Here is a 12,964-nt window from a genome sequence, read left to right on the forward strand (position 1 = left end):
AAAGAAGAATTAGAATTTGCATATTTATATAAATACGATTTCTCTCGACCTATCAGCTTAACTAGTTGATTTGTATATTTGCACATATGCATCTTCAGCTTTGTCGGCGACGATCACTGCAACTAAGCTGGCCTGTCGCTGGAACGACGAGTATTGTAGATGCAGATAAATCCGAATTTCGTCTTCTTTTCCATTGCAAATTTATTCTTTCCAAAGGATTAACGTTTCTTTTAATTTTGCATAATACCTGATAGCCATGTAAGCCCCACGTGGCCGACACATACGTGAAAGCATGACATTTAACAACTTTATGACGGCCACATCATCATTTACTCTATCTTATTAACGGACGTATCAATATAAATGACAAAACTGGGATAAGTATATTGAAAATCTTAAAAAATGACCATCTTTCTTATTTGGAAAGGAGGAGGGTGGGAGTTCGATTCCCCACCTTCTCAGGGGGGCTAGGGATAAGGAGTTTAGTTTTATATGCGGGTTTTGATTCCCACGCTCTGTAAAGAGGCGGAGCAAAAGTCTGAAAGTGAGCTGAGAGTTAGAGTATAAGAGACAAAAAAATAAATAAAATTTGTCATGAAAATACAACTGACTTCTAAAACTTTCAAAAAGTATAATAAAGTCCTAAAACCTATTAAGAAAGTACAATTGAGTCATAAAATTTCAAAAAGTACAATAAAGTCCTTAAATTTATCAAATTGGTGCAATCAAGTACAAATGAAAAATGCTAACAAGCTTTAGGACTCGATAGCATTATCTTGACAAGTGTTTTTTAGGACTTTCAGTGTACTTATCTTGTAAAAAAAACTGATCTTTAGGGCCACGTTGCCGGAACAATGAGTTCCGAAATCCAATTGCATAAATAAAATGGTTAATATCACGAAAAACCCAAAACTGATACGCCTGTGATAAATTTACCAAAAACTAATTTTTTTACCATAAAAAAATCTCAACTCGGTACACTTGTGACAATTTTACCCGTCCATTTTCGAGTTGGATGCACGTGGCAGTTAACGGATGTACCGGTTTGAGGTTTTTTATGATATAAATCTAATTGATATAAGGTAAATTTATCATATATGTATTAATTTGAGATCGGTTTAGAATTTTCTAGCGATATATTTATCACGAATATAATAATTTAAGACGAAGATTTGCCGCGGCTTTATCCACGGGCTTTATCCGAAAACTCCATCGACAGCAAGCGAAAAAAGTCAACCCGTACGCTCACGTCATATGTCCCGGTCGGTCGAGCTCGCTCCTCCGTATTCCGATCTAAATCGGTTTAATTTACCGCTTCCGCCCGCGACCCGTGAACTCGTCTCCTCTCGGGCCGGGGGACGGCCCCGATGCTCCCCCAATCCCGAACCGACGGCCCGGATCGCACCAATCTGGCGGGAAAAAGGATCGTGGGCCCCAACAATCAGCCAGATATTTCCTCCTCCTCCTTCCTCCTGCTCCTTCCCAACGTCCCCTTTCCGTCTCCGTTTCCATTTATCCATTTATTTTTTTGAAAAAATAAAAACGAAAAATAAAAAAAGGAAATGATTAAAAAGAAGAAGGGTGGGTATCCCATGCTGGATAAGACAGCTCACTCCTCCCCCCACGTCAGTCCAGCCAGTCAGGGGGGTCTCCGACCGACCGGGCCCCACCCCCCCCCCCCCCCCTTCATTTCCGCCTCAGTATCTTACCGTTACTCCCGGTTCCACGTCCCCCCTGGATTTCCCACTTTTCTCCTCGGCCACGCCCCGCTATTTACGCATCGACCCCACCCCCCCTCCCGAGGTCAAGGCGGGCGGGGGGGGGGGCACTCCCGTCATTTCGCGGCCGCCCCTCCCTAACGTGCGCCCCCCGGTCAACCGGTCAACCGCCGGTAAACGCTCCCCCTCCCCCACCCACCCACCCACCGAGCACCAGGCCACAAGCTGTGTCGCATGATGGCTCGCCCGTCCGACGTGGCAGCGCCCCATTGGCCGGCCCCGCGTCGTCGGGATTCATAGCACCGTGCGCACCAATTAAAAAAGAAAACGCCCCGTCGCGCTCTCTCTCTCTCTCTCTCTCTAGCTCTCCGTGTCTTTCTCTCACTACTACGGCCGTGTGCTTCTTCTCCCCCCGCCGAAACCCCCCCGGAAATCCGTCGCGATTCCGCCCGCCATTTGGGCCTCCGGCGCCTCCGAATTCGAGCTCGGCGATGCGCGATCTCTCCGTCGGCTCCGATTTCGTCCCGTGAGGCCCGCCTCCGGGAGAATTTCCGGGGGCAGCGGTCGTGGTCGGACCGCGGCTTGTTGCGGGGAAAATGCTGGAAGCGGCGGTGCAGAGCGCGGCGAACGGAGCGGGATTGCCTCAGCTGCAGAGCTGCTGCGGCGGCGGCGGCGGGGGCGGGGGCGGGGACAGCAGCGAGGAGGAGCTCTCCGTGCTGCCGCGCCACACCAAGGTCGTCGTCACCGGCAACAACCGCACCAAGTCCGTGCTCGTCGGCCTCCAGGGCGTCGTCAAGAAGGCCGTCGGCCTCGGGGGTTGGCATTGGCTGGTAAAAAAATCTCCCCTCCCCGGTTCCTTCCTTCCGCTCGGCTCTCGGCAAATGCCGGCTTTTTGGTCGGAGTCCTCTGCATTGCGGACATGCAATGCGGTGGCGTCCCCAAATTTCGGATTTTTTGAGCTTTTTGAGTTCTCCGAGCTGCAATCGTTGCTTCGCCACAATGTGGGTGCGAATTTGGCCATTAGGGCAATTTCCCTTTTTGCCCGGCGATGGATTTGGTTGGTTTTGTTTTTGATGGCGGGGAAGATTCGCTTCCCTCTGTGGAGCTCTGGATTTAGGTCTTTTCTTCTGCACATTGCTGGGTAATGCATGTTTGCTCTTGCAATGGTTCGGAGATCCTGCGTGCCCGCTTAGGATTTAGTGTTCTTCCGCGCCAATCGAGGGATTCTTATTTTATTTTTTCCCGATGATTGTGCTATCTATTGGGCATTGCATGTTTGATCGAGCCCGCGGATCTGGCGATTGGATAAGTCTTTCTCATGGCGTGGCGCTGTGGACTGGCATTTGACTGAAATTGAGCTTTTGCTTATTTGGTACTTCAGAGTCAACTTTCCTTGCTTACTTACTGATCACACTTCTTCCGGGGCTGTTACTTAAGCTCATAGTTTTTTTTTCGTTTTTGATTTTTGCGCTTGAATCTGAAGCTTGTCTCACTACCATGTGCTGCATTTGATTTCTCTTTGCCATCATTGGAGAAGCTCGATCCGGGAATCTGCACGCTAAAATATATATAGGAGAATAGGAGATTTTTGTGCTTATTGCTCCGGGGAATTTATCCTCGACCGATTATGCAGATTGGCCTCGAAAAAAAATATCGGTTGGGCGAGGATATACAGTCTAGGCTTCTTTTTCTTAGTTTCCCAAGTATCAACTGGATGGTGTGCTGCAGTGCCAATTATGTACCATGAAGAAATATTCTCCTTTTTTATTAGCAAAAGTAAAAGGGCACTTTTGCGTCTGTCGGTTTGAGAAAATTTGTTGTAATATGTACTAATTAGTGAGATTGTCTTCTTTTTAAGCAACTGCATTTCGTCTGTTTTGCTTCGTCATCATGTGTCCCTTAAAGTCTCTTCCTTTTATGCATTTTATGCTCATCTTTCTATTCATCGTTCACTCGAGCGTGGGCATCACTTTTCGGCCTGTCAAATTCTGATGGTGTAGGTTCTGACCAATGGAATCGAAGTTAAGCTTCAAAGAAATGCACTTAGCGTGATTGAAGCTCCAACTGGAAATGAGGAAGATGATGACCTTGATTTTGAGAATGGGCAATTCAATGGATCAGATATGGGTGAGTACACAATAAGTATAACTTTAAAGCAACTTGTTCCTTCAGAGAAAAAAAAGGGTCATTTTAAGTGGACCCTGGCGGAAATCACCTCATTGTGTGAACCTGGGATTATTGTTAAACCATACAAAAGGTTTTTCAGTAGACAGCATTCTTTTCCTTAATCATGCTGTCGGCCGCTTAAGGAAAGAAAGTTAATAATAAATCTATTTATTTCTGCGATACTTCTACCAAATGTGTTTATGATTGCGTACATGATTATAGGAAAAGTGATATTCGTAATAGGTTCTTTTATGGTCACACTTGTTGTTTAGTAAAGAAATTTTTGATTGCCATTGCATCATAATCTGGAGAACAGGCATGTTGCTTCAAATGCATTATTTTCCGTATGTACTGAAATTGTGTTCATGGGCTTCTTTTTGAACATGGTTGAGGTTGTTACATTGGATCCAATTTTTTATGCCTTTTGCTTTTCACATTGCTTAATATCTCCCTTGTCTCCCGTTAACTTTTTTTTTATTTTTAATACTGTCATGTCATTGTCACTGACACTCTTTCAATTGTGCTATGTTTGTGTGATACCTTGTTTTTTAGCTTCAGATGACACTCAGAAGTCACACAAATCGAGGCATCGAGTGCATAAATCATCCGGGTCCTCCCACAAGACTATGAGCCGGTCCCTCTCTTGTGATTCACACTCTAAAGGATCTATCTCTTTTCCCCGTGGGTCCACAGTATGTAGAAAAACACCCTTGTTTTCTCCTATTCTGTTTTGTATAGCTGGAGAGCAATTCTTCACTTTCCTCCTGTTGCTTCCTACGGTTTCTCTTCCATGGCCTTGAAATATTGCTCACACTGGGCTTCTCCTGTGCAGAAGGTTGACCTTAGCAAATTGGAGACAGCTGCTTTGTGGAGATATTTACGACATTTTAATCTTGTTAGTTCTTTTTCTTTTTTACTTTTATTTCTTTATGTGGCAAAAGCATTTGATTGCATGTGAGTGTCTGTGTCTCATCTCTACTCGTCTCATCTCATCTCGTCACTGTCATTTCTCCAGGTGGATGCTATCCCCAACCCATCAAAAGAGCAACTAATCAATGTTGTTCAGAGGCATTTCATGTCGCAGGTACTCGCATAACGTCCACATTTGTTCATTATTCAGTCGCATGCGGTACTCAATGTGCTGGACGATGCGAATGTTGGTTATCTGTATGCCAGCATTCATCTTGAACTGTGACTATATTATTTAGTTAGAGGCAATGGGATCCTCATAATTGTGTTAGTAGGTAGCAGATTGTTTATGGGGCTCAACTGCAATCTTGTTAGCGTTCAAGTTTCTGCGAGGTGCCAACATGTTTCTTTGTCTTTTTTTTCCCCCTTGTTCCGGTGAAGCAAATGGACGAGCTGCAGGTTATTGTGGGGTTTGTTCATGCTGCGAAGAAGATGAAAACTGCTGGAAAGTTAACCCGAGAGAAATGACCGCTTTTGCCGCCGTCCATGCTAACTGATCAACTGATACTGCTACTGGAGTCCTCTTCCCGCATTTGTAACATATGTGTCCATGTGCTGTCTATCCTTCTAGTCTCGGTTACTAGGTTTAGAGTTGGTCCCTGACTTGTAGAGTTTCTTGACATTTTCAGGTAGAGCATTAAACTTGTAGATATGATGTGAGACTCTTGACATGATACTCAAGAACCAGCAATCCCCTGTGGGTGACTTTAAATTAATTCCTGACTCAGGGAAGAGGATTTCTCCAATATATGTACATATGCTTCATTTAATCCAATCTCTCTCTCTCTCTCTCTCTCTCTCTCGTGCCCACATGTTCTTGATACTTTGTAGCATTGCATATGGATATTTTGGTATATGCCTGTTTTGTATTGATCGTCTCTTTTATTGTTGACTTAATGAGTCCAGGCTGTTTGCAAGTCGCAAATGTGAGGAGACGGTCCCCCCAATCCTAATCTATTGTAGAATTAAATGGAAGTTGTTTGAAATTGTAGGCTGCGATTCTCTCTCCTAAAGTACTTGCGGCTTTCGTGCACGTTTGAGCTTTGTAGTAATCCATGTATTTTCCAAAGCGCTTTGAGCTTGTCAAGTTTCATGGACAGCATTCACCTCATCCTCTCCGTTGTGTCCGCTATGAGCAACTTCCTACAATCTCGCACTCGGTATAAGAAAGCAAGGAAAAGAAAACCTCAGAAATAACAGTGAGGGCTACAAAAACATGGGGCATTCGCCAAAATGAAAGTCACAACCACATAGAAAGTGGCGAGAATTCGATAACGTGTCGTGTTCGAAAAATGCAGATGCTACTATTGTAAAGAAATGGAGTGTATTCCCACCACTTAACGCTGTGAAATGATGAACCGTAACGCGACGGACCACGGTAAGGTGGTAAGCCACGTCGATGGACCCGGCGGGGATCAGGACCGTGGCGAGGCCGAAAATTGCACGTTCCCTAATGGGAAAACTTGGTGGTCATGTGAAGGGCTATCTCTAGAAATGCTCGCTTGATATGTCCTCGCATCTTCGCATCGCCACTTCCTCCGTAAAACCACGCGCATGCGAAGCGTTCGCAGCGGAATCTACATGTACACCGAGTGCCGCGACCTTATCCCTGGACGGTTCCCCCGAGTTCTCCAAACATGATTTCCGTGGCCAGCAACTCCGGAGCCGGTAGGAAGATGAAAACAGACTGGGGACGAACAAGAATTGGGAAGTGAAGTAGAAGGAACCGTCTAAAGAGAAGTAGAGACTACTTTGTGCGAGGATATATCCAAGGCTTGCTCCGGAAAGATTACATCTGGAGCTAAACCTATTGTGCTGCGTATTCGATGCTTGCTTATCTTAGCTTATTAGTAATCGGGCCCCTGCTGCGCGTGCGCGCGCAGATTTGGTGATCTCGTGGAGAGAGAAAATGAGTCGTCTTTAAAGAAGTGGACGAAGTTGGAAGTTATTGGAGACGTGTCACGTGTATCCTTTTTTGTCTTTCTATTTTATAAAGTGAGAGCAATTTAGGGATGTCCGATAAGTGAGATGGAAGCCTCTCTTTTGTTTTCCTTAAATAATCCAGTGACAAGCACGTGGAGACCCGACTACCTGGAGGCCCATGAAACACCATGCAAGCCCTATGAACTGATTAAGTCTAGGCATTTGTCCTTTCCAAGTGGCACTGGCGAAAAGTAGCTTACATACAGTTTGTGGGATTCGAATAAGTGACTTCTAATTTCTGAATTGGAAATTCTCAAATAGTCCAACCAAGTGCCCCAACCCTAGAGATCCAAAAGTTCTTTAGACTTAAATATATAGTGAACATCCGAAAGTTTAAGAATGGAACCCTTTGAAGTTTGAGACGTCGTCCCAATTCCGTTTGTTTGTAGGTAACTAGAGCATCCTCATATAGCACAATAATTTGGTTTCTCTATTTATATTTTATTATATGCGGAAGTTTTTAATTAGTCGAAAACATACAAGCAACAAATTTAAGGAGTCTACATTATTGTTTTGTGGTTTCTGAAGCCGCCAAAATCCAATCGCCTTGATACCACCCCCTATTTCTTTTTCTTTTTTTTCCTCTTGACTTGTCAAAATGGTGACAAACTATATAGATCACTTATAGGACAGTGTTCAATTTAAGGCCACGGATTCGACCGTGCACCACTGTTCGGTGAGCGAGTCCCGTCATCCCCTACTTCACCACGACGTGAGTGAGAAGTCAAAAACCGGCGATATGCCTGAGCGCATCCCTCGGTATCACAACTCGCAAACATTAACGGGGAGAAGATATCAATGAGTCGGGCACGCGTTGAAATGTATCTAGGCCACCGGAAATGATGGTTTTCACTTGGGCACGAGCGGATCCCACCATATTTGACAGTTTGTATGCATCTCAGCCTATATTTGGCACTCAATAAATTGCTTTCTCATCACCAAAAGAGAAGCATAGCATTAGAGACAGAGAAGCAACGTAGAGATGCACATTCTGCTTAGAATGGCTTCAACTCTTCTTCGGGCGGTTTGGATTGGGCTGCGCGTCGTTTAGGCCCATATCCTAACTTGGGGCCTAATGCCATATAAAGACTCGATTCCATGACGAGCTTAAGTTTACAGATTTCTAGGGCATATCGAGGAACCACGCAGACATTATTCTAAAGCGTGCGAACCATTAGAAATTGGCTTAGTCAACCTAAATTCTAACTTCTGGCAAAACATATTAATTTTGGATTGGCTAGAATGGTGTTCACTGTTCATAAATGTTGGTTTCTTTTTTTGTTTTCCTTTCGTCTCCTACCATGAGACGAGATATGTGGTACATTTGTCTCACATATGAACCAGTCCCTTAGCACTTGGATCATTCTACAGCAAGCAACCCTTGCCTTTGCCCGTTCGTGTAGTTCATGCCCGCACTGACCGATCCTTCTGCCGTGCCATGGTCGATTCTCGTTCCAACTTGTGACCTCGTTTTAGGCATGCCTAGCCCGTGCTTGTGATCCATGCTTGACGCGAGTTAAGGCCCTAGTTCGTGCCCAATCAATGAATCCGATTCAAGGCCATGATAGTAGCCAATGGTAAAGGGGATGTCTTCGACGAAACCACAAATTTGGATGATATAGCGAGTGAACCGTTAGTCAACTCGTGCAATGGGCATCCATTTGACAAACGTGGAGACATTTTTTTGGCTTTCGGCACGCTAGTAGAGCTGCGGTGACGAGATCGGCAACGTTTTACCTTTGTGTTCAGGGACTGAGTTGTTATAATTCAAATTAAACTCTTTTTCAACGGTGCGCAGCGCTTCTCCTAATCTTTAGAGAAATAGCTGCACTGATGGCCCATTCCCCACCCTTCGGCCCATATAGAAAAGGAACACAATCCGCAAACTCTCTCTTTCAACTCCAGTTAGGCACGCAAAATTTACCCAGATGCTTTGGTGCACTCCTCATCGCTCTCTTTTTTGGTGGGAGTAAAATGAAGTGGTGATGCTCTCGATCACAACGACTTGCTCTTCTTTGCGGGCACGTACAAACCCCCAATGCCCCTCGTCGTGATGACTCCACTTCCCAACATCTTTCCCTTCCTTCTTTCCATTGAAGAACTCGCGGCACGCCACCGAAACAAGCACCCAACAAAGATCCCAAACCTTTATGGTCAAAGATGCATTTGAAGACCCCCATGTCGTGGGGATTGTCTTCATGTACAACCCAAAAGTAACTGATCTGCAACTTTGGCAATAGATCTGTTTTCCGGCGTATTAAGCACCCCACGATCAGAAATTGTGGATACCCACTGAGTTTTATTCAGTCAAAGAAACGACTTTTCCGCTTTGGCCGCTCCACTTGTTTAAGTGGGCCAATTGGGTGTGAAGAGGGAAATGGAGGAACAATTTGACAAATTAGCCATTTTAGCTCCTCATTGAGATGGTGAGATTTGATTTTCTCGGAAAAATCACGGTTTGACAAGTATACCTTGACGACGAGTGACGTGACAATGACATGCGAAGAGATTCTCCGACTCCATGCGAGACTTTAAAAATGCGGATGGAAGTTTTGATTCAGGCTTATATAAAATGTTGAGCATCGCTATCGGCTAGTTATATTTCTTCAGTAATACAGCCAATACACAAAATATTTTCCGGTGCACCGCCAGTGCCATTGATGCTAAATTTGGTGGTTTGTTCTCTCCACACAAGACAATGCAGTGGTCAAGATTTGATGTCATCGAAGCACCTTTTGATTAAACTTTTCCTCCAATCTTGGCAAATGGGGCACTTCACTCACTTTTCTTATTTCTTTTTTTTGTTGTAAATTAGGGTTTTGGGATTTTTTTAAATAACTTTGCGAAAAGAATAGTAGATATGATAATTTTAATTTATGATAAAGTGTAGTCTTCCTTAAAGCACAAGGAAGGAACGGAGCTGAATGCAACGGCTGTCCATGTCAAGCACTTCTGGGACTATAGATGATGGATGCATAAGTTTGTCATCCTTATTTTATTTGGTTTAATACCACGAAAAACTCCAAATTGATATACCTGTGATAAATTTATCCCAAAATAATTTTTTAACCACCAAAAACCCCAAACTGGTACATCTGTGACAAATTTACCCTCCGTTAGTTTTTGTTAAATTTTACCGTCAAATTATCGAGTTAGATGACACGTGACAGTTGATGGGTATACCAGTTTGGGGTTTTACTCTCCGTTTATCACAGGTATATCGATTTATGATTTTTTGTGATATTAATATAATTTAACGGAAATTAACGGAGGGTAAATTTGTTACAAATGTACAAGTTTAGGGTTTTCGGTGGTCAAAAATTAGTTTGGAGTAAATTTATCACATGTGTATTAATTTGGAATTTTGGTGGTAAAAAATTAATTTATGGTAAATTTGTGATAGGTGTATCGATTTAGGATTTTTCGTAACATTAATCCTTTTTATTTTCTGTCTACTGTCAATCCTTATAAAATCATTCCTTCCACTCTTTTTCTCCAAAACACAGCAGAAGATGACGTTCGATTCTATATTGTGTATAATCTTATTTGACCTCAATTAACATAACCTCTCTCTCTCTCTCTAATATTTTCTTAGCCAAATTGTTATGGAAATTCAGAAATTTTTAAGAGATGTGTTTTTAAATTTTTCACGAATCAAGCTTAATGAGATCTCTTGAATGTTTTGGGTTCAAGGACCTTTAGCCTCTCTTCAACGATGTCCACTCAAATTTCACGAAGAGAATTAATTGGTTTACATCTCATCGTACTTGTTCTTTATCTAATTGACTTTATTACATAATGCGACGGACTCTTTGGAAAAACGTTTGCACGCGTGTAAACAAGGCGCTCTACCTAACTAAGCTATAGCAATCGTGTTTGTCATACATGTTTATAACATCTTCTTTCTAGAAGTCATTTCCTTTTTCTTTTTTCTGAAGTTCCAGATCAATGAACAAGGATGTATGTTTGTAAAACTTCCTACCCATCTAATAATAATTAGAGAAGAGTAGATATATTGTATGTAGAGTATTTATTTTTTCAAAACTATGTATGGGAAGAGAGATTTCGAGACAAAGAAAATGAGGGGGAGAGCAAAATGTAGACATTTTACCTTTTTTGGCTTAATACCATTAAAAATTCCAAATTGATACCCATGATGTTTTTATCAAATTAATTTTTATCTCACAAAAAATCTCAAATCGGTAAATCATGACACATTCAGCCAAAACTAATTTTTGTCTCACACAAAATCCCAATTGGTATGCTGGACTCAAATTTACTATTTGTTAAAATGGATACGTGTCAACGCACATAGCTTTTCCAAGTCGAATATGTCATTCTCCACATTAGAGTCGATTCTAATAGGATATCAAATGGAATGCTAGTGGAAGGGGTATTGGTTTGTGAGATTCAAATTAGTTCGAAATAAATGTATCATCTAGGTATCAATTTGAGATTTTTCGAAAGATGAAAATTAGTATGAGCTAAGAGTGTGTTTGTTTCACTGAAAACTTATGATGAAGAAAAATATCTTCCATGAAGGAAAATAGTTAGTTTTAATTTGCTTGGTAATTTCGGAAAAGTGGTTTCCTTCTTACCAAAAGGAGAAATTGTTTTCCCCCAATCTAAGCCTACTGATTTTAGTCCATGAAAAAATTGATTAGTTTTCTGTCATCTAAATATTGAAAAGTCATAAAAAGAATTTTTGAAAACGGTTTTCCTTCGAACAAACAAAGCCTAAATGTGTCAATGGGTACTGGTCCATGATTTCCCATGAGAGTACTGATTTAACGGTATCAACCCTTCCTTTTTTGTGGAAGCATGAGGTAAAACGAGGGGGAAGAAATTGGAAGAAAATTTTGGTTTGAGCTCATGTTTTTGCAATCACTCCAAGTATAGAGAGGAAATGTAGACGAATTTGCTTTTTCATTTCAAATTGCTGCATTGGCGTTCATATTTGATAAAATAACAATAAGTCAAGATGAATTAGTAATTTTATACTATTGTTTTTTATTTACTTGAACTCTATCCATTTTCTCCACCTTTTTCCTCTTCATCCAAATAAGAGGGCGTCATTTTTAGTTTCTGTCTTCTGTCAATCCTTATACAATCATGGGTTAATATCATGAAAAATCTCAAGCCATTACACTTGTAACAAATTTACCCAAAATTAATTTTTTGATCGCTAAAAACCCCTAGACTGGTACGTCAATGATAAATTTATCCCAAACTAATTTTCTAACCATAAAAAACCTCCCAAATTGGTATATTTATGACAAATTTACTTTCCATTAGTTTCCATTAAAATATATTAATATCATGAAAAATCACAAATTGGTACACTCGTGACAAACGGAGGGTGAAACCCTAAAATGGTACAGCCGTTTACTACCATATGTCATCAAATATAACAATTTGACGGTAAAATTTAACGAAAATTATCATAGCGTAAATTTGTCACGTGTACCATTTAGGGATTTTTAGTTAATTTGGGGTAAATTTATCACAAGTGTACTAATTTGAGATTTTGGATGGTATGAACCCTGCAATCATTCTTTCAACTCTTTTTCTCCAAAACACAGCAGAAAATGACTTTCGATTCTATATTCTGTAAAATCTTGTTTGACCTCTATTAACATAATCTCTCTCTCTCTCTCTAATATTTTCTTAGCCAAATTGTAATGAAAAATTCAGAATTTTTTTTTAGAGATGTGTTCTTAAACTTTTCGCAAATCGGGCTTAATTAGATATCTTGAATGTTTTGGGTTCAAGGACCTTTAGCCTCTCTTCAAGGATGTGCACACAAGTTTCACGAAGAGAATTAATAGGTTTATCTCATCGCACTTGCTTTTTTAATCTAATTGTTTTTATTACACGATGTGACGGACTCTTTCGAAAACTATTCGCGCGTGTAAAGAAGACGCTCTACCTAATTAAGCTATAGCAATCGTGTTTGTCATAAATGTTTATAACATCTTCTTTCTAGAAGTCATTTCCTTCTTCATTTTTCTAAAGTTCCATGTCTATGAATACGGGCCATCAAATTCTCTGCGGCTTGCTTCTCTCATCTGGGTGTGGATATTACGACGTCAAATCCAAGAGACCAGGGATCTAACAAAAGCGCTTAA

The 12,964-nt window shown here is 41.5% G+C and overlaps 1 protein-coding gene across 5 annotated transcripts; it reads left to right on the forward strand.

Moving 5' to 3' along the window:
* The first annotated feature begins 2,167 nt into the window (after positions 1-2,167).
* Positions 2,168-5,646, forward strand: LOC115680821 (uncharacterized). 5 transcript variants are annotated; one of them, XM_056311158.1, is made up of 6 exons: positions 2,168-2,548; positions 3,719-3,845; positions 4,437-4,576; positions 4,720-4,779; positions 4,900-4,968; positions 5,129-5,646. In XM_056311158.1, exons 1-6 carry the CDS (start codon positions 2,315-2,317, stop codon positions 5,348-5,350), a joined length of 852 nt encoding a protein of 283 aa, XP_056167133.1. In that variant the 5' UTR covers positions 2,168-2,314; the 3' UTR covers positions 5,351-5,646. The 5 variants fall into 5 exon arrangements, with proteins under 5 accessions (XP_056167133.1, XP_056167134.1, XP_056167132.1 ...); XM_056311159.1 differs by having other exon boundaries at positions 2,169-2,548; positions 4,443-4,576; positions 4,717-4,779; XM_056311157.1 differs by having other exon boundaries at positions 2,173-2,548; positions 4,717-4,779.
* Positions 5,647-12,964: the final 7,318 nt, after the last annotated feature.

Source organism: Syzygium oleosum, unplaced genomic scaffold, assembly GCF_021117445.2.
Source record: "Syzygium oleosum isolate NSW1041296 unplaced genomic scaffold, Sole_v2.1 Sole_v2.05, whole genome shotgun sequence".
In the NCBI taxonomy this organism is placed as follows: Eukaryota; Viridiplantae; Streptophyta; class Magnoliopsida; order Myrtales; family Myrtaceae; genus Syzygium; species Syzygium oleosum.